General features: G+C 53.4%; 3 protein-coding genes across 5 annotated transcripts in view; all 3 read left to right on the top strand.

Annotated features, from left to right (window-relative positions):
• LOC117876018 (probable G-protein coupled receptor 152) overlaps positions 1-21172 on the top strand; it is a 109008-nt gene that overhangs the window by 27795 nt on the left and 60041 nt on the right. The gene's annotated exons all lie outside the window — the stretch shown is intronic.
• The window catches only part of LOC117876017 (probable G-protein coupled receptor 152), an 86375-nt gene that overhangs the window by 2368 nt on the left and 62835 nt on the right, over positions 1-21172 (top strand). The window contains exons 1-2 of one of the 3 annotated variants that reach the window (XR_004645411.1): positions 7676-8767; positions 9089-11112. Coding sequence is in view for 1 of the 3 variants with exons in the window: in XM_034767708.1 (XP_034623599.1) it covers positions 9136-10092 (957 nt within the window). In the remaining 2 variants the exon portion in view is untranslated. Of the gene's footprint in view, positions 1-7675; positions 8768-9088; positions 11200-21172 lie in introns of those variants that run through there. The other 2 variants (XM_034767708.1, XR_004645412.1) reach the window with 2 other exon arrangements.
• Positions 14298-16109, top strand: LOC117876561 (coronin-1B-like; the record flags this gene model as incomplete). Its single annotated transcript, XM_034768819.1, has 4 exons — positions 14298-14312; positions 14852-15049; positions 15491-15613; positions 15864-16109. Coding segments are annotated over exons 1-4 (582 nt in total), but the record flags the coding sequence as incomplete, so codon positions are not given.

Raw genomic sequence — 21172 nt, forward strand, 5'->3', positions numbered from 1 at the left:
CGGGGGGACAACAACAGCCGCCGCCGCCGCCTGGCCCCGCGGGCCGCCCCCCTCCTCTCCCTACCACCCAACTGAGTCCTGCTCGGGGCCAGGCCGGACTGTTACTCACCCCGGCCCCGCGCTTCCCCTGAGTCTCCCGGGCCTCCCTCCAGCGCTTGCGGAGGGAGGAGGAATGGTAAGCCCGGGGAAGAGGCGGGGATTCGGGGAGGGAGCCAATGGGGGGGAGGGGGCAGAGTCGGGGCGGGGGGGGGGGTGCGAGTACTTCCGGGCTCTAGGCTCCGGGGCATTTCCTTGTTTGTCCGGTTGTCCCGACCGCATGTCGGTCGGGACGCGGAACAAACAAGGAAATATCGGGACGGTCCCGATAAAATCGGGACGTCTGGTCACCCTAGGTGTCAAGGCTGCTTCCCACTCTGAACTTTAGGGTACAAATGTGAGGGCCTGCATGAAACTTCTAAGCTTAACTACCAGCTTAGATCTGGTCCGCTGCCACCACTCCCAAAGTGCTAATTCCCTTCGCTGGGTAGCCTTGAGAGACTCTTCACCAATCCCCTGGTGAATACAGATCCAAACCCCTTGGATCTTAAAACAAGGAGAAATTAACCATCCCCCTCCTTTCTCCCACCAACTCCTGGTGGATCAAGATCCAACCCCCTTGGATCTAAAAACAAGGAAAAATCAATCAGGTTCTTAAAAAGAAGGCTTTTAATTAAAGAAAAAGGTAAAAATCATCTCTGTAAAATCAGGATGGAAACTAACTTTACAGGGTAATCAAACTTAAAGAGCCCAGAGGAATCCCCTCTAGCCTTAGGTTCAAAGTTACAGCAAACAGAGATAAACACTCTAGCAAAAAGGTACATTTACAAGTTGAGAAAACAAAGATAAAACTAACACGCCTTGCCTGGCTGTTTACTTACAAGTTTAAAATAAGAGAGACTTGTTCAGAAAGATTTGGAGAGCCTGGATGGATGTCTGGTCACTCTTAGTCCCAAGAGCGAACAACCACCAAAACAAAGAGCACAAACAAAAGCCTTCCCCCCACCAAGATTTGAAAGTATCATGTCCCCTTATTGGTCCTTTGGGTCAGGTGTCCGCCAGGTTACCTGAGCTTCTTAACCCTTTACAGGTAAAAGGACTTTGGAGTCTCTGGCCAGGAGGGATTTTATAGTACTGTACACAGGAGGGCTGTTACCCTTCCCTTTATAGTTATGACAGCAGGTCTATGCTGCCCCGCAGTGGGAAGGAGGGAGTGGGTCATAGCCACTCTGTGCTGTCCAGCTGGGAGCTAGTTAGAGCAGCCCTGATACTAGACATCCTGGCACACATAGAGCAGGTCTCAGATCAGGGCCCCACTGTGCCAGGGGCTGCACAGGGTGAGAGACAGTCCCTGCCCCAAAGAACTCATGGTTTAACTAAACAAAGGATGGCTCATCATTCTGTATGGTTGCCTGTGGGAGAGGCAGGCATGCTTTGAGCAGGGGGTTGGACTAGATGGCCTTCTGAGGTCCCATCCAACCCTGATATTCTATTATTCTAATATTTTATGAAGCCAGATCTCCTGGGTCCCACCCCAGTGCATCAGCCACAAAGCCCAGCTGCCCCCATCACGCTGTCTGGAATGGCTCATGAGTCTGTGAGTGCCAACCTCAGGGCAGGCTGTCAAACACAGGGCAGACACCCCAAATTGGTGGAGTGTCTATCATTAGATTTCACCAACCAACTTCCAAACGTAATCTCCTGGATCACTGTACCCGTGTTCCCTCGGCGTCACAGACAGTCCCTCAAGATAGACTCTCCACTCTATGTTGCCACCCAGACAAACTGGACTTAGTGATAAATGGTCACTTACACCAAAAATCACAGGTTGCTCCCAGTTCCAAGAGACCGGTCACTTACCCCAGATGAATTGGTACTGTAGATCTTACACCACAGGTAATGCCCTGCAATAAACATTTATAAGGATTTATCAACTAGGAAAGAGAAATAAGAGAGTTATTTACAGGTTAAAGCAAAGCAGATGTAAGCAGAGTCTGAATGAGCTCTCCCCTGACATCTAGTGGTGAGCTGTGGAAAAAGACTTCAGAAGCTGATCTCGTTTGCATGGACACACCCACCCTGCCTTGGCGCTCAGCATGATGGGTTTGCTTCCCCAAATGATCACTTCTGGCTGGTGTTGGATCCTCAGTCTCCTTGTTATTGGAGCAGGAGTAATAAAGCATTGTTATTCTTGTTGTGTGAACCAAGGGCAGCAGAACTGTACCTGGCATAGCCTGATGGAGGGACTCACCCTCAAGTGAATGGTACTTGCTAGGCAAGGGACATGGGTTACAAAGCTCAATGAATTGGTAGAAGATGGGCTTTGGTATGTGTAATATGGTGTAGAAAAGGAGTTAATGTTTGTTTGTTTGACAGACTTGTTAGATATTGCACAGGGGAAATCACTGATATTTTGGTTTAAGTATTAGGTCTGTTTTGGGACAGTGACTTTATTATAGGAGTATTGTGCACTGAGAACATTGCTGAAATCATTGAGAGCTAAAAAATTTTGTTATGCTCAGGGCTGATCTACACTGGAGGGGGGGTTGATGTAAAATATGCAATTTCAGCTGGAATAGTGTAGTTGAAGTTGACGTATCTTATTTCAACTTACCTCCTGTTTTCACGGCACGGGATCAACGGCTGCGACTTCCCTGTCAACTCTGTTACTGCCGCTCGCCCTGGTGGAGTTCTGGAGTCGACGGGAGTGTGTTTGGGGATCGATATATCGCGTCTATATGAGACACAATATATTGATCCCTGATAGATCGATTACTACCCGCCGAATCAGCGGGTAGTCTGGATGTACCCTCAGACTCTGTGCTTGTGAGAGAGGAAGTATTGGCTTTTAGACATGCCCTGGGGGCAGTGTATAATTGTTCCAGGTCACTGAGTGGGAGCTCGAGGTGGTTTTCTGTTGTATTGTTGAAAACGAACCCCTAGATACTGACCCCAGTGTGACGGGTTGGATCACAGAAACCTCCTTGGGAGCTGCCACCCGATGTGCAAAAGACTACCCCTGCTTCTGTTTTCCCTGCCAGCTCAGGACTCCAGCACCCTGTCTTGCTGAGCCAGACACTCCCGTCTGGCTCCAACACAGACCCAGGGTCTGAATCACTTGTCCCAAAGCTGCAAGTTTACCTGAAAACAGCTCACAGTAGTGTGCTTGTCTCTAGCACTCAGATGCCCAACTCCCAGTGGGGTCTAAACCCAAATAAATCTGTTTTACCCTGCATAAAGCTTATGCAGGGCATACTCATAAATTGTTCGCCCTCTATAACACTGATAGAGAGATATGCACAGTTATTTGCTCCCCCAGGTATTAATACATAATCTGAGTAAATTACTAAATAAAAAGTGATTTTATTAAATACAGACAGTAGGATTTAAGTGGTTCAAAGTAGTAACAGACAGAACAAAGTAAGTCACCAAGCAAAATAAAATAAAATGCGCAAATCTATGCCTAATCAAACTAAATACAGATAATCTCACCCTCAGAGATGCTTCAGTAAGTTTTTCTCAGACTGGACATCTTCCAGGCCTGGGCACAATTCTTTCCTCTGGTACAGCTCTTGTTGCAGCTCAGGTGATAGCTAGGGGAGTCTTCATGATGGCTCCTCTCCCTCTCTGTTCTCTTCCCCCCTTTATATATCTTTTGCATAAGGCGGGAACTCTTTGTCTCTCTGGTATCAGAGGGGTAGCCGTGTTAGTCTGAATCTGTAAAAAGCAACAGAGGGTCCTGTGGCACCTTTGAGACTAACAGAAGTACTGGGAGCATAAGCTTTCGTGGGTCAGAACCTCACTTCTTCAGATGCAAGTAATGGAAATCTCCAGAGGCAGGTATATATCAGTGTGGAGATAACGAGGTTAGTTCAATCAGGGAGGGTGAGGTGCTCTGCTAGCAGTTGAGGTGTGAACACCAAGGGAGGAGAAACTGTTTCTGTAGTTGGATAGCCATTCACAGTCTTTGTTTAATCCTGATCTGATGGTGTCAAATTTGCAGATGAACTGAAGCTCAGCAGTTTCTCTTTGGAGTCTGGTCCTGAAGTTTTTTTGTTGTAAAATGGCTACCTTAACATCTGCTATTGTGTGGCCAGGGAGGTTGAAGTGTTCTCCTACAGGTTTTTGTATATTGCCATTCCTGATATCTGACTTGTGTCCATTTATCCTCTTGCGTAGTGACTGTCCAGTTTGGCCAATGTACATAGCAGGGGGGCATTGCTGGCATATGATGGCATATATAACATTGGTGGACGTGCAGGTGAATGAGCCGGTGATGTTGTAGCTGATCTGGTTAGGTCCAGTGATGGTGTTGCTGGTGTAGATATGTGGGCAGAGTTGGCATCGAGGTTTGTTGCATGGGTTGGTTCCTGAGTTAGAGTTGTTATGGTGCTATGCGTGGTTGCTGGTGAGAATATGCTTAAGGTTGGCAGGTTGTCTGTGGGCGAGGACTGGCCTGCCTCCCAAGGTCTGTGAAAGTGAGGGATCATTGTCCAGGATGGGTTGTAGATCACTGATGATGCGTTGGAGAGGTTTAAGCTGAGGACTGTAGGTGATGGCCAGTGGAGTTCTGTTGGTTTCTCTTCTGGGCCTGTCTTGTAGCAGGAGGCTTCTGGGTACACGTCTGGCTCTGTTGATTTGTTTCTTTATTTCCTTGTGTGGGTATCGTAGTTTTGAGAATCCTTGGTGAAGATCTTGTAGGTGTTGGTCTCTGTCTGAGGGGTTGGAGCAGATGCGATTGTACCTCAGTGCTTGGCTGTAGACGATGGATCGTGTGGTGTGACCGGGGTGGAAGCTGGAGGCATGAAGGTAGGCGTAGCGGTCGGTGGGTTTTCGGTATAGGGTGGTGTTAATGTGGCCATCGCTTATTTGTACGGTGGTGTCCAGGAAGTGGACCTCCCGTGTAGATTGGTCCAGGCTGAGGTTGATGGTGGGGTGGAAGCTGTTGAAAGCATGGTGGATCACCCTCCCTGATTGAACTAACCTCGTTATCTCCACACTGATATATACCTGCCTCTGGAGATTTCCATTACTTGCATCTGAAGAAGTGAGGTTCCGACCCACGAAAGCTTATGCTCCCAGTACTTCTGTTAGTCTCAAAGGTGCCACAGGACCCTCTGTTGCTTTGTCTCTCTGGGTTTCCACCCCCCCTCACTGGAAAAGCACCAGGTTAAAGATGGATTCCAGTTCAGGTGACATGATCACATGTCACTGCAAGACTTCATTACTCACTTGCCAGCACACACATATACAGGAAGACTCACAGGTAAATACAGCCATCTGCAGACAATGGGAGTCATCAAGATTCCAAACCATCATTAATGGTCCACACTTTACACAATTACAATAGGCCCTCAGAGTTACATTTTATATTTCTAGTTTTAGATACAAGAGTGGTACATTTATACAAATCAGATGATCATACTCAGTAGATTATAAGCTTTGCAATGATACCTTACAAGAGACCTTTTGCATGAAGCATATCCCAGTTACGTTACATTCACTTATTACCGTATTTTCTCTAAAACTATCTCAGTTACATTATATTGACTTATTATCAAGTTTTTATAAAACCATATAGACTACACAATGTCACACCCAGCCCTTGTTGCTGCTGGCTCCACCTGGCAGAAGGGTTACACAAACATGTACACACCAATGAGTTACCATTAAATCCTAAGAGTGACAGAGTTGTCCTGTCATTTCAAAGGGTCTTTCAGGGCAGATCCAGGAGGCAGCCCAGGGGATCTCTGGCTTCAGAGTTCAAACAGCCAAAAAAAAAGATGGAAAATGTTCCTGTGGCTTAATTTCCTCCATTCAGCTTCCAAGCCCACATGACCAGCTTCCTGGCACATAGCATTTCCCAGGTCTGACAGGGCCATTAACTAATCGTTTGTATTGCGAGGTTCCGTGTTTCCGCATCTGGAGAGACGGGGGGGAGGTGCGAGGACAATTCCCAGGCCTGAGTTCACAGGCTCGGACCAAACATTTTCAAAGCTATTAAGTAAAACTTACATCTTTCCCTATAGCATGGAGTGCCGCCATGGCAAGTGAGATGAATGTAGGCAGCGACTCACAAGCATTTCACAGAGTCTAAACACTAAATATATTCTTGTAAAACTAATCCCTGTTTTGAGCAAAACTACCATAGAGGTGTGACCTGATCTGGGCTCCAGCTGCGAGGTTGTCAGTTCTTAGTTAACCCCTGCAGCAAGAGCTGGCATCTGGCCTGCCAGGGTCACACCCGCTGGCATTTCTATGTGACGACCAGTGTCTGTGGCAGTGGAGTGGAGGGGCTGTTCTTGGCGGGGGGTGAGGAGGGGACAGACACCCCAGGAGGCTGCAGGCTCTGGGCCCCCATGGTCTCATGGATCCATAGATTGGAAAGGCAAAAGGGGGTGCTGTAATCATTCAGTCTGACACCCTCTCCCCACACCCTGGTGACACAGCCTAGGATCTTCCCACACATCAGGCCCAGAACTCCATGGCAAATAACCCACCCTCTCCCCAGGATCCAGGGGTTCTTCCCCCTAACAGACCCCTCTTCCCCTCCCCATTGTCCTGAGCCCTGTTGCTTCCAGGCAGCTCATCAGGGGCAGCCTGCCAAGGCTCGGCTCATGAGGCACATTCTGATCCGACCAAGGGACGGGGAATCTTAGCTGATAGCAGAAGCAGTGGGGCGAGGCCACGACCAGCACAGATTAGTCTGCCTCACCCAGGGCCGGCTCCAGGCACCAGCAAAACAAGCAGGTGCTTGGGGCAGCACATTTCTAGGGGCGGCATTCTGGCGCCGGCCATCAAAGGCGCTGACTCCAGGGCATGGAGAAAAAGTGCCCCCGCCGCCCCAGCTCACCGCCCCAGCTCACCTCCGCTCCGCCTCCACTTGCTCCCCTGAGCACACTGCCACCGCTCCACTTCTCCCCCCTCCCTCCCAGGCTTGCTGTGCGCGAAACAGCTGTTTTGCGCAGCAAGGCTGGGATGGAGGAGAAGCCGGGTGGCGGGGCGCTCAGGGGAGGTGGCGGAGGTGAGCTGGAGCTGGGAGTGGTTCCTCTATCCCCCGTTACTTCCTGCGCCCCCCCGCCCTAGCTCACCTCCGCTCCGCCTGCTCCCCTGAACGCACCGCCGCTCCACTTCTCCCCCCTCCCTCCCAGGCTTGCCACACACGAAACCACTATTTCGCGCAGCAAGGCTGGAAGGGAGGGAGGAAGGAGAAGCCGAGCGGCGGGCGCTCGGGAGAGGTGGCGGTGGTGGAGCAGAGGTAAGCTGGAGCGGGGAGCGGTTCCTCTACCACCCCCGTTACTTCCTGTGCCCCCCCACCCTAGCTCACCTCCGCTCCGCCTGCTCCCCTGAATGCGCCGCTGCTCTGCTTCTTCCCCTCCCTCACCTGAGAGGGAGGAGGGAGAAGCGGAGCAGCGGCACGCCCGGCGGAGCAGGCAGAGCGGAGATGAGCTAGGGCAGGAGGTTGCGGGGGGCCCGCAGGAAGCAATGGGGGGGGGAATGCAGCACGCCGGGGGAGGAGGCGGGGCTGGGGATTTGGGGAAGGAGTGGAGTTGGGGCAGGGCCGGGGGCAGAGGGGCACGAAAAAAGGGGGGGGGATTTTTTTGCTTGGGGCGGCAAAAATCATGGAGATGGACCTGACCTCACCCTATCACAGCCTGCGAAAGGACACCCCCACACACACTGAAGATGAGAGCTAGAGAGCTCCAGTGGGGTCTCCCCCACTGCTGGGATACAAGGCCTCTGAGGGGCTCAGATTAGACAGATCTGTCACTGCCTTGGGGAGAAATACCTCGATGTGCCGCCTGGCAGGCGGGCATGAATCTGTTTGAGCATGGAAGGAGGCACTGAGGAAAATTTGAGTCTCCAAACTAGGCTCAGCACACAGTGAGGCCCAGGGTTCCATATGTCCAGTGGCAGGGAGTTCCACAGGACCCATTCACAGTGCCGTCGTCCTACGGGAGCATGGCCCGTATGTGTGGGCATCTCTCTGGGATCCCCAGTGGGACGTATCCCGTGGAGGCTAGGGTGATGCATTTGCAACAATCTGTTTGGCTGTACAGTCAGGCAACTGTGATGCAGCTGGAATCTTTTCACATCGGCTCCCAGCCAAAATAAGCCAGGCTGCAATGGCTGGATCCCTCCAGACAGGTCCATGTCCCTAGGACGGAGTGACCTCTGCTGGCCAGGGAGTGTTTTGAGACAACATGGCTATTTGAGTAAGATAACGAGAGGGTTGTGGGGTGACAATGGGGCCCAGTGAATCAGGATTCAGGGACCCATCTCTGCCACCAAATGAGTGGGTGATCTCGAGTAAGTCGTTTCCCACCCCTCTGTGCCTTAGTTTCCCCTCTCAAATTGTCTCTCTATGGGTTGTTGTTTAGATTGAGAGTTTTTAAGGGCAAGGACTGTCCCTCTGCACAGTGCCTGGTTCACTGGGGTGCAGATCTCAGCTGGGGTGCTAGCACAATGCCATTGACAAAGGTTCATTCCTAATCCTGACTGCCACCCTGCAGGTGCCCCAAAGGGGCTGACAAACCGGCTAATCCCACAGACATCAGAGCGAAAATGGTGGCGCTGTTGGATGGAAACCCCTATGGTGCCAAAGCTACACAGGATCCATGACAGGAGCAGCTGGCTGCATCGAAGCAGCTGGGAATAGGACCCAGGAATCCTGACCTTCCCCACCCCCAACACCTCCCTTCTCAGGACATGTGCCAGCCTCTCCCTGACAGTGAGTTGGGGAAAATTCCCATGGAGACAAGGGTATGATCACTATTCCTAGCACTTGGAGAGCCTGCGATAAACAGGCCTTCCTGCAAAAAGCTGTCAAGGTATATAGACTCAGAGTGAGGAAGGGAAACTAAGGCACCAGGGGGAAGTTATTTGCTTAAGGTGGCCCAGGCCAGTGGTAGAACTAGGTCTCCACCTGGTTCTCTAGCCACTGGACAACGCTTCTCCTGCAGGAGATGAAGCTGGCAGTGCCCATGTCCTAGGGGCAATGGTTGGGAGAGAAGACCTGTCCTGATTCCTTCCATGTCCCTTCCATTCGCAGGTTGGCCTGCCTGGCGCTGCCCCCACTGAGACTGCTGGGAGCGGTGGATGGAGCCGTTTAACACCTCGCACGCCAACCAGACGGAACCCTTTATTCCAGCATCATGGCGAGCAGCCTTCCTAATCGGCACGCTGGGCATCGGACTGCCCGCCAATGCCTTCATCATCTGGCTAACAGGGTGGCGGCTGCAGCGCCGGGGCCTCTCCGTCTTCATCCTAAGCCTGGCCACCTCTGACTTCCTCTTCCTCTTCCTCACGGTCATGCAGATCATGGAAACCCTGCTGGACGACAACTGGGTGCTGGGCACCCCCATGTGCCGCCTGCGCCACGTCCTCTACGACTTGAGCTACCACTGCAGCCTCTTCCTGCTGGCCGCCCTCAGCGTGGACCGCTGCCTGCTGGTGCTGCTGCCCCTCTGGTACCGCTGCCACCGCCCACTGTGGCTCTCCAGCTACATCTGCCTGGGCGCCTGGCTGGTGGCCGCCCTGCTCAGCATCAAAGGCTTCATCTTTGCCAACGTTGTCCTGCATACAGATGGGGTGCTCGTCTGCTCTAACAACCGGGGCAAATATGAATGGCCCCTGCGCCTGCTGGAGGTGCTGCTAGAGGGACTCTTCCCCTTCATCGTCATGGTGACCACCCATGCCACCACCTTGTCCCGCACCTTCCGGCGCCACACCCGGTCCCCCAGCCAGTTCTACCGCATCGTGGCCGCCACCCTGTCGGCCTATGTGCTGCTCAACCTCCCCTTCCAGATCATCCAGCTGCTCTTTCTAGTCTCCTGGCAGCACAAGGAGTTCAACTATCGCATCTTCCCCTTCATGGTCTACTTTGGCTACCTGATCAACCTCAACAGCAGCATCAACCCTCTCATCTACATCTTCTTCGGCTCCAACATCTGCATGGGCTGCGGCCGCCACACGACCTCCTCCCTTGCCACAGCCCTAACCGAGGAGCAAGGGAAAAGCCCTGGGGACACGCCCAGCATGTCCTTCTCAGCCTAGCCCTGCCAGCAAGACCCTGCTCTCCTCTCCCTTCGTGGCCCAGCCCCTGCTCTGGCCCAGCTCCAGTCACCAGTCGAATGGCCACTGGCTCCCCTGACTGGGCCTGGCCACAAGGAGGCGGGTCTGTGCACGATTGTAGGTTCACTAGTGCTAAGCCTTGTGTAAATGGGTGCAAGGTGGAGCTTCGTCAGGCGCAACCAGATCCAGGAAGCTACCAGGAGAAGTCACACCAGTGCCAAGGCCCAGTTTGCCCCATTTCCCCAGCCTAGGCAAGCTCCAGCGGGGACAGATCCTCAGCAGATGCAAACCAGGCCCAGCTCCATGCAGGTCAATGGCCTGGGAACACCAGGCCCTAGGCAAGGCAATGTAAACACTGACGTGGCTGCAGCTGCCAACCCACAGGTGCCAGGAGACACTGCGATGAAGGGGACTCTGCCCCTTTGGGCCTATTTGTGCTTGGCAATCTTGCCTTTAGGTGTGGCTCCAAGGTCACTGTGTTTTAATACCGTGGCTGTTCTGCACACTACAGCCAGATTCCCAGCGCTGAGGATACAGGTGCCCCCCTAACTCTGTCCCCCTGGATCCCTGCAGCCTGACTGTTCTGACCTGCTGAAAGCAGGCCCGGTCTCCTCTTAGCACACATGACTATGACACAGAAGCTGCAGCCCAAGTGTATGTTGTGGGGGGGGCTGCATCAGAACCACACACCCGAAGGGTCAGAATTAATGCCATGGGACTGTCTTGGGGATCCTCACCTTCCCACACCCACCAGGGGTGGGTACTACTCCCCCCTACCACGCCATGGGGGCAGGCCAGCCCAAAGAGGGCCACACCCCACAGCTTTAATTCTGACCCATTGGGCATGTGGTTCTTTAATTCTGACCTTCCACGCACACACACAGAGCTCCCCCCAGTTTCCCCCAGCAGGGTGTCCAGTGTGTGGGCCTGGCTGCCTGCCAGCACTTCCTGATAGGGACTCAGAGCCATCTTTGCCCCCACCAGGCGGGTGGGGTAAGAGAGGTGCCCTGGAGATGCGCTGAGCTCATGTCAGCCCAGGGGCTCCCAGGTGAGTGACCACAGGTAGGGGCATGGGGGATCAAGGGGAGAAGGGGCCCCCCAGCCCCGCACCCCCAGCCCCGCACTGCTGGCCCCGGCCCCGGCCCCCAGCCAAGCACCGCCAGCCCCTCCCTCCCTATTTTCCTGGACATGTCCGGCTTTTGGGGATTTCCTCCCAGACGGGGATTTGAGGCCCAAAAAGCCGGACATGTCTGGAAAAATCTGGACATATGGTAACCCTAGCCTTGGTATTCACCCCTTCTTGTCAACTGTTGAGAATAGGCCACTTCCACCTTAATTGAATTGGCTCGTTAACATTGACCCCCCACTTAGTAAGGCAACTCCCATCTTTTCATGTGCTATAATAAATATTCTGCTTACTGTATTTTTTACTCTGTGCATCTGATGCAGTGGGTGTTAGCCCACAAAAGCTTATGCCCAAATAAATTTGTTAGTCTCTAAGGTGCCACAAGGACTCTTCGCTGTTTTTGCTGAGACAGACTAACACGGCTGCCCCTCTGAAACCTGCCCCATGCTCTGTTAGCACAGGTGGAGCAGGCCCAGCAAGCTATAGCTAAGGCCCAGGCACCCCAGCAAGAGCAGAGCACCATGCAGAACGGGTCTGAGTCACAACAGCTCCCCGCAGTCCGATTCCACTCCCCTCCTTGGGGCCGCATTCTGCCCCCTGCATCCCACAGGCCACCAGTCGCCTCATACAGTCACAATTGCTGCAGTTTTACGGCCCCATCTCAGGGCTCCTTTTACCCGGCGGTGCCAGGCTAGGGTGGGCACCCCATCTGTGTGTGTCCTCCTGGGCTGCAAGGAGACTGGGATCGTCCATTGCATTTGCTGTGCTGTCATGTCCAGCACCAGTGGATTTGTGGCTTGGAGTGACCAGTATAGATGCTGCTTGGCCACCTGCTGCACCCCATATGCTAGCAAGGTTTTGCTCTGCAATAAGGCTGCTGTGCCAGTCTGGGTAGCGTTAAAACTGCTGTCACCCCCAGGGAGGTGGGATCACACACCAGTTGTGAGAGGGACATCCTGTGTCTGACAGCCCACAGCGGGTCTGCCCCCTGTTGGCCCAGGCTCCACGATGGGTGCTGAGACAGACCTGTGGCCGTACGTCCCGCACACTCAGCACCCTTCCCCGTCTTACGCATGTGTTCGTGTGATGTCGCTTGTCCTCTTTTTGGTTTTATTAAATGTGTTCCTGGAGAGCGTGTCCTGTGCTTCTTTGAGGACCTCCGCAAAGGGGTGTGGTGAGCCGTGTATCTGGATTGGAGCCAGTGTCCCCTGGAGGGGAAAAGCCCCGGGTCCCATTCCCTGGTTCCCGGAGCCAACCAGTCCCCATTACACACTCCCCCCCTGGTTTGACAGAGGGAGCCCAGAAGGGGATGCTCCATCTCCTCAGTCCCTGGGGTGTGGGGGGGTTCACAGCAGTCAGGCCCAGCCCCCCATGGGTATCTGAGATGACAGGATCCATCCTCACCTCCCTGTGGCTCCCCTGAACTGGCCCATCCCCCCCCCCCCATGTGTCCCAATCCTGAACCATCCCCCCCATACTGGCCCATCCCCATTCCCCACCCCCACCCCCGCTGGCTCACCCCCCTCCCACTGTCCTGACCCATCCCCCCATGTTGGCCCATCCCCATTCCCGCCCCCCCGCTGCCCCATCCCCTCCTCCAGCTGACTGCCACCACCCACCCACCCCCCCCCGCTGCTCGGAGCGGGGCGGGCCGGGCCGATCTCGGCGCAGCCAATCCCAGACCCGGCCCACGCAGGTGGAGGGGGGCGGCCTCCCCCGCTACTTCCTGCCCGGCGCCTCCATCCACCAGACAGCGGTCCCGACCGCCAGCCGCAGCACAGCCGGTGAGTGCGGCCCCTAGGTGAAGGGGGCCGTCGGGGTTTGGGGGGGGGGTCCTTACTCCCGCTCTGGGGCGGGGTCGCCGAGCGTTCTGGGGTGGCCCTAGCCCCCGGGGGGGTGTACAGGGAAGTGGGAAATGAAATCCTGCGGGTAAATGGTGAAATCGGGGGGGTGCGCAGGTTACAATGTGCTTCTCCCCTCCCCCCCCTTCAGTTTCGGTCCCTCTGGCCAAGCAGAGTTCATGGTATTTTGCCCTCCCGTCTCCAGGGTGTGCCCCCCCGCGGCTGTGGCAGGGGCGGAGGTTTGCCTGGCTGGCTCTGGGGCATGGCTGATTCCCTGGGCATCGGTTTCTGCTCCGGATGGGAATCAGGCTGGGTTTCAGCCCAGACCCAACAGGCCCCTTTGCCCTACAAAGCTCTGGGGGTGGTAAGGGAGGAATTCTGGGTTATTTTGTGGGGAGGTGTTGTATCACCCAGGCAAGCTATTAACAAACTTCAACAGAACTTTATTTACAGTGAAAATCTCTTTACCAAGCTGTAGCTGCACACTCTGTAACTCTCACTTTTTCCTCAACTCCTCCCCCCTCCCTCCTGTTTCCTGGCCTTTCAGACTCCCAACAGCCAGTGCTCCCAGTTCTAATAATCACATGCAGCATCTAAACCCCACATTCCCGCCTCTCTTAAGAAACTTTCCAAATTAAAATAAACATTGTTGTTCTAACCACAGGAACAAATATGAAACAAGACACTACACTGTTGGCAGGAATATTACACTGAAAACACTGTAGATAGTCTTTAGTCCAGGCAGGTGGTCGTCTGAGTCTGACAAGCCGTCTCTCAAGCCCCAGTTCCAGTGCAATGTCCTGTTGTGTTGGTTCTACTGTGAAGTCATCCAATGCAGACTGGGTGTTGGCATAATCTCCTCTTGGTGCATAGGCAGGTGCAAGATAAGAAGCATTCCATACCCGCCCATCAGAAAGTCGATAAGTGTAAGGTCCCTTCTTCTCTATGATTTTAAGAGGAGCTGTGAATTTATGGTCCCCTTTGCGTAAGATTCCAGGTTTTCGTATTCTAACAAAGGAACCACACTCAAACTTTGGTTCCTTAGCACCTCGCCGTTTGTCTGTGAAAGCCTTAGACTTTGCTTGGTTCTGTTCAACTGTCTTTCTCACATCATCCTTGTTTGGGGCATCAGGTCGTGCCTTTAACAATCCAGCAATGTTCAGTTTAGTATTCAGCTGTTTCCCATGCAGTAACTCTGTGGTTGATCTTTGCGTTGTGGCATGTCGTGTAGCCCGGTATGCTTGCAAGAAATCAGTAGTGAAGGGTATCCACAATCGCCCTTCCAGTTTAGCTGTTTGCAAACTCTCTTTCAAACTTCTGTTAAACCATTCGATTTCTCCATTGGCTTGAGGGTAATATAGGAATGACCTTCTGTGTAAAATGTTCCTCTCTGCTAGAAAAGATTCAAACTCCAGGGAAGTAAATTGACTACCATTATCTGAAACCAGTTCTTTGGGGTTACCTTCCTGGGTAAAAACTGAAGAGAGGAACTTAATTACTGTAGCAGAAGAAATTTGCGATATAAACCCTACCTCAGGCCATTGCTGAAATAGTCTATTAAAGTGATGGCATAATGACAGTCAGTTGAAGCAGTATCAAAGGGTCCTACAATGTCAATCACCACTTTTTCCCATACAGATTCAGGAAGAGGAACAGGCTGTAATGGAGGGTTGCACATCACTGCTGTCTTATCATGCATTTGGCAAGTGACACAGGATTTTATGAGTGCTTCAGTTTGAGAGTCCATCCCTGACCACCAATACAGATCCCGTAGTCGTTGTTTGGTTCTGTGCGCCAGAGCAAGTTCCGCCATGTCTTCGGGCAGCCCATCAAGAATGACTTGTGCTATGATGACATCTGCGTCTCCCTCGTCACCTGGGACAGCAGCTTCTGTGCTGTAAACCCCAAGTTCATGGCCGTGATCGTGGAGGCCAGCGGGGGACGGGCCTTCATGGTGCTGCCAGTGCTCAAGGTGACTGGGGTAGCGGGGGGCAGGAGCTGAGTCCTACCAGCTCATTGCACTGGTGACACTAATGTGCTTTGAGCCTCAAGAGAGATGGGAATGGGGAGAGCTGCAGGTAGCAGTGGGGGTGGAGAATGTGTCTGTGTGAGGGACTATTCTCTCCCATGCCCCCGGCTGTTTCCCCCTGGCATTAAGGGGACAGTGTAGTTGGGAAGGTGATGTCCTGGAATTTTGTAGCTCACATATGTAATGAGTTTGTTCTCAGCTGCATCACATGTGCATCCCTGCAAATACGCCCCTTCACTCCCCCGCCCCCCAAAAAAATCAACAGGATTGCAAGTGTATAGGAGGAGTCCAGGGCTGGGATAGCAGGGGGCTGCGGGTTGGGATGGAGGGGCTCCAGCTGTAGATTGGGGAGAAATGTCCTGTGACTCTGCCCTTCTCCCCCAGACAGGGCGCATCGATAAGTCATACCCCACAGTGTGTGGGCACACGGACCCTGTCCTGGACATCGACTGGTGCCCGCACAATGACCATGTCATCGCCAGCGGCTCCGAGTACTGCACCATCATGGTGAGAGGGCTGGGGGCAGGGGTGGCCCTATGTGGAGGAAGGGGTTGGGGCAGGGGCAGCCAGCTCTGTCTGGATTCGGTGTGATTAGCAATCTGTCTCCTCCCTGTGTGTGTCAGGGCATGCCCATGGCGGCAGGTGGAGCAGATTCTTGTGTCAGCCAAACGGGTTCTCTGGTGGGGCGAGGGGCACAGTGGCGGGGGAGGGGGTGCAGGCTTCCCACAGACCCCCTCTAACCTCTGTGCCCTGACAGGTCTGGCAGATCCGAGAGAATGGACTAACACAGCCCTTGACAGAGCCCGTGGTGGCCCTGGAGGGGCACTCGAAGTGCGTGGGCATTGTCATCTGGCACTCAACCACCCGCAATGTCCTCCTCAGTGCAGGTACAGCCTCCCCTCCCCATGATTCTGCGGTTGCAGCGCTGCATGTACTCCACCTCTCCGAGAGGAATAGCGAGTATTGCGCTGCCGCTGCAGCGCTGCGGCGCCAGTGTGGCCACCCAATGCGCTGTGAATGGCCTCCAGAATTATTCGGCAGGATCCCACAATGCCTGTTCTAGCTGCTCTGGTCATTAGTTCAAACTCTACTGCCCTTGCCTCAGGTAACCAACCATGTGACCGACCCTTTACATTCCCTGGGAATTTTAAAAATCCCCTTCCTGTTTGCTCAGCCCGGCATGGCGTGGAGTGCTATCAGCGAATCTTTCCAGGTGACCATGCCTCCACGCGCCAAGTGAGCCCCAGCATGGAGCAATGGTGAGTTGCTGGACCTCATCAGTGTTTGGGGGGAGGAAGCTGCACATCCCAGCTGCACTCCAGCCGTAGGAATTACGATACCTTCGGGACGGTATCAAAGGACATGATGGAAAGGGGCCATGACTGGGACGCCCTGCAGTGCAGGATTAAAGTGAAGGAGCAAAGCCCACGATGCAAACGGCCGCTTGGATGCTCCCCCCACGACCTGCCGATTCTACAAAGAGCTGGATGCGATACTTGGGGTTAACCCCACCTCCACTCCGAGCACCACCATAGACACTTCAGAACCGGTGTGGGGGAGGGGGGAAGGAAGAGGAGGAGGAAAACGGGAGTGATGGTGGTGGGCCGGATGGAGACACCCCGGAATCCCTGGAGCCATGCAGCCAGGAGCTCTTCTCGAGCCAGGAAGAAGGTAGCCAGTCGCAGCGGCCGGTACTTGGTGGAGGACAAACAGAAGAGCAGGTTCCCGGTAAGCAGGTTTTTTTTTCGGGAAGGAATTTTTTCAGTGCGGGCTCTTTGGGAGAGGAGGGTTAGGCATGCATGCCTAGCTGCGGAATAGTGCATTGATGTGGTTTATCACATCGCGGTAATCAGCCTCAGTAATCTTCTCAAATGTCGCATCCAGAATGTGTGCAATGAGCTTGCGCAGGTTTATAGGGAGAGCCACTGTGGTCCGTGTCCCAGCCAGGCTAACATGTCCGCGCCACTGGGCCGCGAGGGGCGGGGGGACCATTGCTGCACACAGGCAAGCTGCATATGGGCCAGGGCGGAAGCCGCATTGCAGTAGAAGACCCTCCCTTGCTTCCCGGGTCACCCTCAGCAGCGAGATATCGTCCAAGACGAACTCCTGTGGAAAATGTTGGGACAGTGTTCAGTGTAGGTGCCCCCTGAAGCTGTTGGCTCTCCCCAAGGCACAGAAACCCAGAGGACAGTGCAGCCCTGAAACAATCAGTCCCCATTACTCACCATTTTGAGGCTCCCATGGGATATGTGTTCTCTGTTTCGGACGGGAAAATTATGCTATTGTGTAGACCCTGTGTGTTTTCTACTCCTTAAGTACCGGGGGAATCATTACTCTGTCTGGTATAAACAATGCTGCCTCTGTTAAATGTTGCATTTTGCCTATACAGCTGCATCAACCTTGAGACCTCAGCCGTCCCTCTTATCGCCTGCTCAGAGACTGCAAAGACCCAGGAAGAGACAGCGAAAAAGCAAAAATGACATGCTGCAAGAAGTGATGCGGCAATCTATTAAAGAGAATGAGAAAGCACAGAACTGGAGGGAGAGAGAAAGCAGGATCCGCCAGGAAAACGCAGCGCACCGGCAGCAAAGCACCGTTCAAAGGCAGCAAAGCACTGATAGGCTCATAAGCATCCTGGGGCACCACGCAGATGCTATCCAGGAGCTTGTAGCCATGCAGAAAGAGGAGCAGTACCGCAAACGCAAACACCACAGCCCTTGTCCCAAAACTCTTTCCATTGTGCCCCACTGTCACCTCCAACCCACTTTTCCCAACTTCCGTGTTCTTCACGCCACCCGCTGCCTCCAACACCAGTATCTTCACCATCCATCCCTGAAAACCACGACCCTTACCCTCTGCACTCAACCCCCATCACCATGCAGTATAGCTGTCCTGAAGTGCAGCACTCACTGCACAGCACACCAGACAGGACATACACGAATCTGTGATTGTACTGTTCCCCACTCTACCCCCTTGTTTCTTTTCAATAAATAATTTTTTTTTCTTTTCAATAAATGGCTTTGAAAACATTCTTTATTATTGCATAAAGTAAAAGACTCCTTTGCCCAGGAAATAAACAGGCACTGCAAGTCTGCTTGTCTGCTAAGCAGACATTGATTCCTAAAGATTGGAACTACTGCACTTCACTTCCGTGCAGGGCACCAGATATCACTGCTGGTTTTCAGCCTCCAATTGCTCCCTCAAGGCATCCCTAATCCTTGCAGCCGCGCGCTGAGCCCCTGTAATAGCCCTGCTCTCTGGCTGTGCAAATTCAGCCTCCAGGTGTTGAACCTCGGAGGTCCATGCCTGAGTAAAGCTTTCACCCTTCCCTTCACAAATATTATGGAGGGCACCGCATGCGAGTATAACCGCGGGGATGCTGTTTTTGGCCAAGTCCAGCTTCCCATACAGAGATCGCCAGCGGCCCTTTAAATGGCCAAAGGCACACTCTACAGTCATTCGGCACCAGCTCAGCCTGTAGTTGAACCGTTCCTTGCTGCTGTCAAGGCTCCCTGTGTAGGGTTTCATGAGCCATGGCATTAACGGGTAAGCGGGATCTCCAAGAATCACAATGAGCATTTCAACTTCCCCTACCGTGATCTTCCGCTCTGGGAAAAAAGTCCCGGCCTGCATCTTCCTGAACAGCCAAGTGTTCCGAAAGATGCGTGCGTCATGCGCCTTTCCGGGCCAGCCTGTGTTAATGTCAATGAAGCGTCCACGGTGATCCACAAGCGCCTGGAGAACCATAGAGAAATACCCCTTCCGATTAACATACTCAGATCCTAGGTGGGGTGGTGCCAGAATAGGAATGTGCGTCCCATCTATCACCCCTCCACAGTTAGGGAACCCCATTTGTGCAAAGCCATCCACTATTTCCTGCACGTTACCCAGAGTCACGGTTCTTCTGAGTAGGATGCGATTAATGGCCTTGCAAATTTGCATCAACACTAGTGTTACCATATTTCAACAATCAAAAAAGAGGACACGGGGTGTTGCCCTAGCCCCGCCCCCTCCCACTTCCCACCCCCCTCAGAATCCCTCTACCCCCTACCTGTCCCCTGACTGCCCTCTCCTGAGACTCCCCCTACCCTAACTGCCCCCAGGACCCCACCCCCTATCTAAGTCTTCCTGCTCCCTGTCCCCTGACTGCCCCAACCGCTCTCTACACCCCCTTCTCCCAACAGCCCCCTCTAGAACCCCCGCCCAATCTAACCTCCCCATTCCCTGTCCCTTGCCTGCCCCAACCGCTCTTTACACCCCCTTCTCCTGACAGCCCCCCCCAGAACCCCCAACCAATCTAACCCCCCCGTTCCCTGTCCCTTGCCTGCCCCCCCGCACCAGGCCAAGGGAGAGCTGCGAGCTCCATGTGCAGCCAAACACTGTGGCGCTGCTCTGCGGGGGAGGAGGGACTGGGGGAGGGGGAGGGACTCTGGCTGCTAGAGGCCCCAGTGGCTCCAAGTGGCTTTCAATCAGGCCCAGCCGTCCAATCAGCCGCGCCGCACTCTGCATGAGGGGAAGGGGGAAATCCCAGACATTTCTACTTTATTAGAAATCCCCCCGGACAGCCATTTAAAGCTGAAAAAGCCGGACATGTCCAGGGAAAGCCGGGAGGATGGTAACCCTAATCAACATGATTCCAGTGGTCGACTTTCCCACTCCAAACTGGTTTGCGACTGACCGGTAGCTGTCTGGAGTTGCCAGCTTCCAGATTGCAATAGCACCTGCTTCTCCACTGGCAGGGCAGCTCTCAATCTCGTGTCCTTGCGCCGCAGGGTGAGGGCAAGCTCCTCACACAATCCCATGAAAGTGGTTTTTCTCATCCGAAAGTTCTGCAGCCACTGCTCGTCATCCCAGACTTCCATGACGATGTGATCCCACCACTTGTTTCCTGAGCCCAAAAGCGGCGTTCCACGGTGCTGAGCATGTCCGTGAATGCCACAAGCAATTTCATGTCGTACGCGTTACGCGGCTCGATAGCATCATCAGACTCCTCACCCTCACTCTCACTGTCACTTTGGATCTTAAGGAATAGTTTGATAGCCAAACGTGACATGCTGGCGAGACTTGTCAGCATACGCCTCAGCAGTTTGGACTCCATTTCCCGCAGACAGATTGCGCTGCACAGAAATGTTGAAAGATGGCGCCAAAGGTGGACAGAAACAAAGGGATTTCTGGGATGCGAAGCGATGCATCACGGGGCATTGGGACAGGACCCAGAATCCCCCGCACCCACGCTCCCTTCCCACAACCCACGCCGCCAGAACGGGAAAAGGTGCTCTGTGGGATAGCTGCCCATAATGCACCGCTCCCAATAGCGCTGCAATTGCCGCAAATGTGACCACGACAGTGCGCTGGGCAGCTGTCAGTTGGACAGACTGCAGCGCTTTCCCTACTCAGCTGCATGAAGTCAGGTTTAACTCACAGCGCTGTATAGGCTCCCTCAGCCTTGGCTACACTTGCGAGTTACAGTGCTGTAAAGGCTCTCCCAGTGCTGTAACTCACTCCCCGTCCACACTGGCAAGGCATTTGCAGCGCTGTATCTCGTGGTTGCATGTGGGGTGGGGCGAGGCAGGGTCCCTGCAGGGGAGCAAGGGGAGCAGGTGGGGCTATATGTGGAGGGCTCTGTACCAGATGACTGGCGGATAGTTAATGTAAAGCCTTGTTTGTTTGCTTTGGTTTTAAATGGCTCTGAAGCAATAAACCTAACTTCAATCCCAAGCAAATTAGTAAAGGACAGGATTAGCAGACGCATAGATGAACATGATATGTTAGGGAGAGTCAACACATTTTTTGTAAAGGGAAATGATGCCTCACCAATCTGTTAGAATTCTTAGGGGCGGGGGTTTCAACAAACATGAACCAGGGTTATCTAGTGACTATAGTGTACTTGGACTTTCATAAAGCCTTTGTCAGAAGTCTCACCAAAGGCTCCTAAGCAAACTGAGTAGTCATGGGACAATAGGGAAGTTCCTCTCATGAATCAGGAACTGGTTAAAAGAGAGGAAGTAAAGGGTAGGAATAAATAGTCAGTTTTCACAGTGAAGAACAGTAAACAGCAGGGCCCTC

The sequence above is a fragment of the Trachemys scripta genome, chromosome 4, assembly GCF_013100865.1.
Source record: "Trachemys scripta elegans isolate TJP31775 chromosome 4, CAS_Tse_1.0, whole genome shotgun sequence".
Classification (NCBI taxonomy): domain Eukaryota; kingdom Metazoa; phylum Chordata; order Testudines; family Emydidae; genus Trachemys; species Trachemys scripta.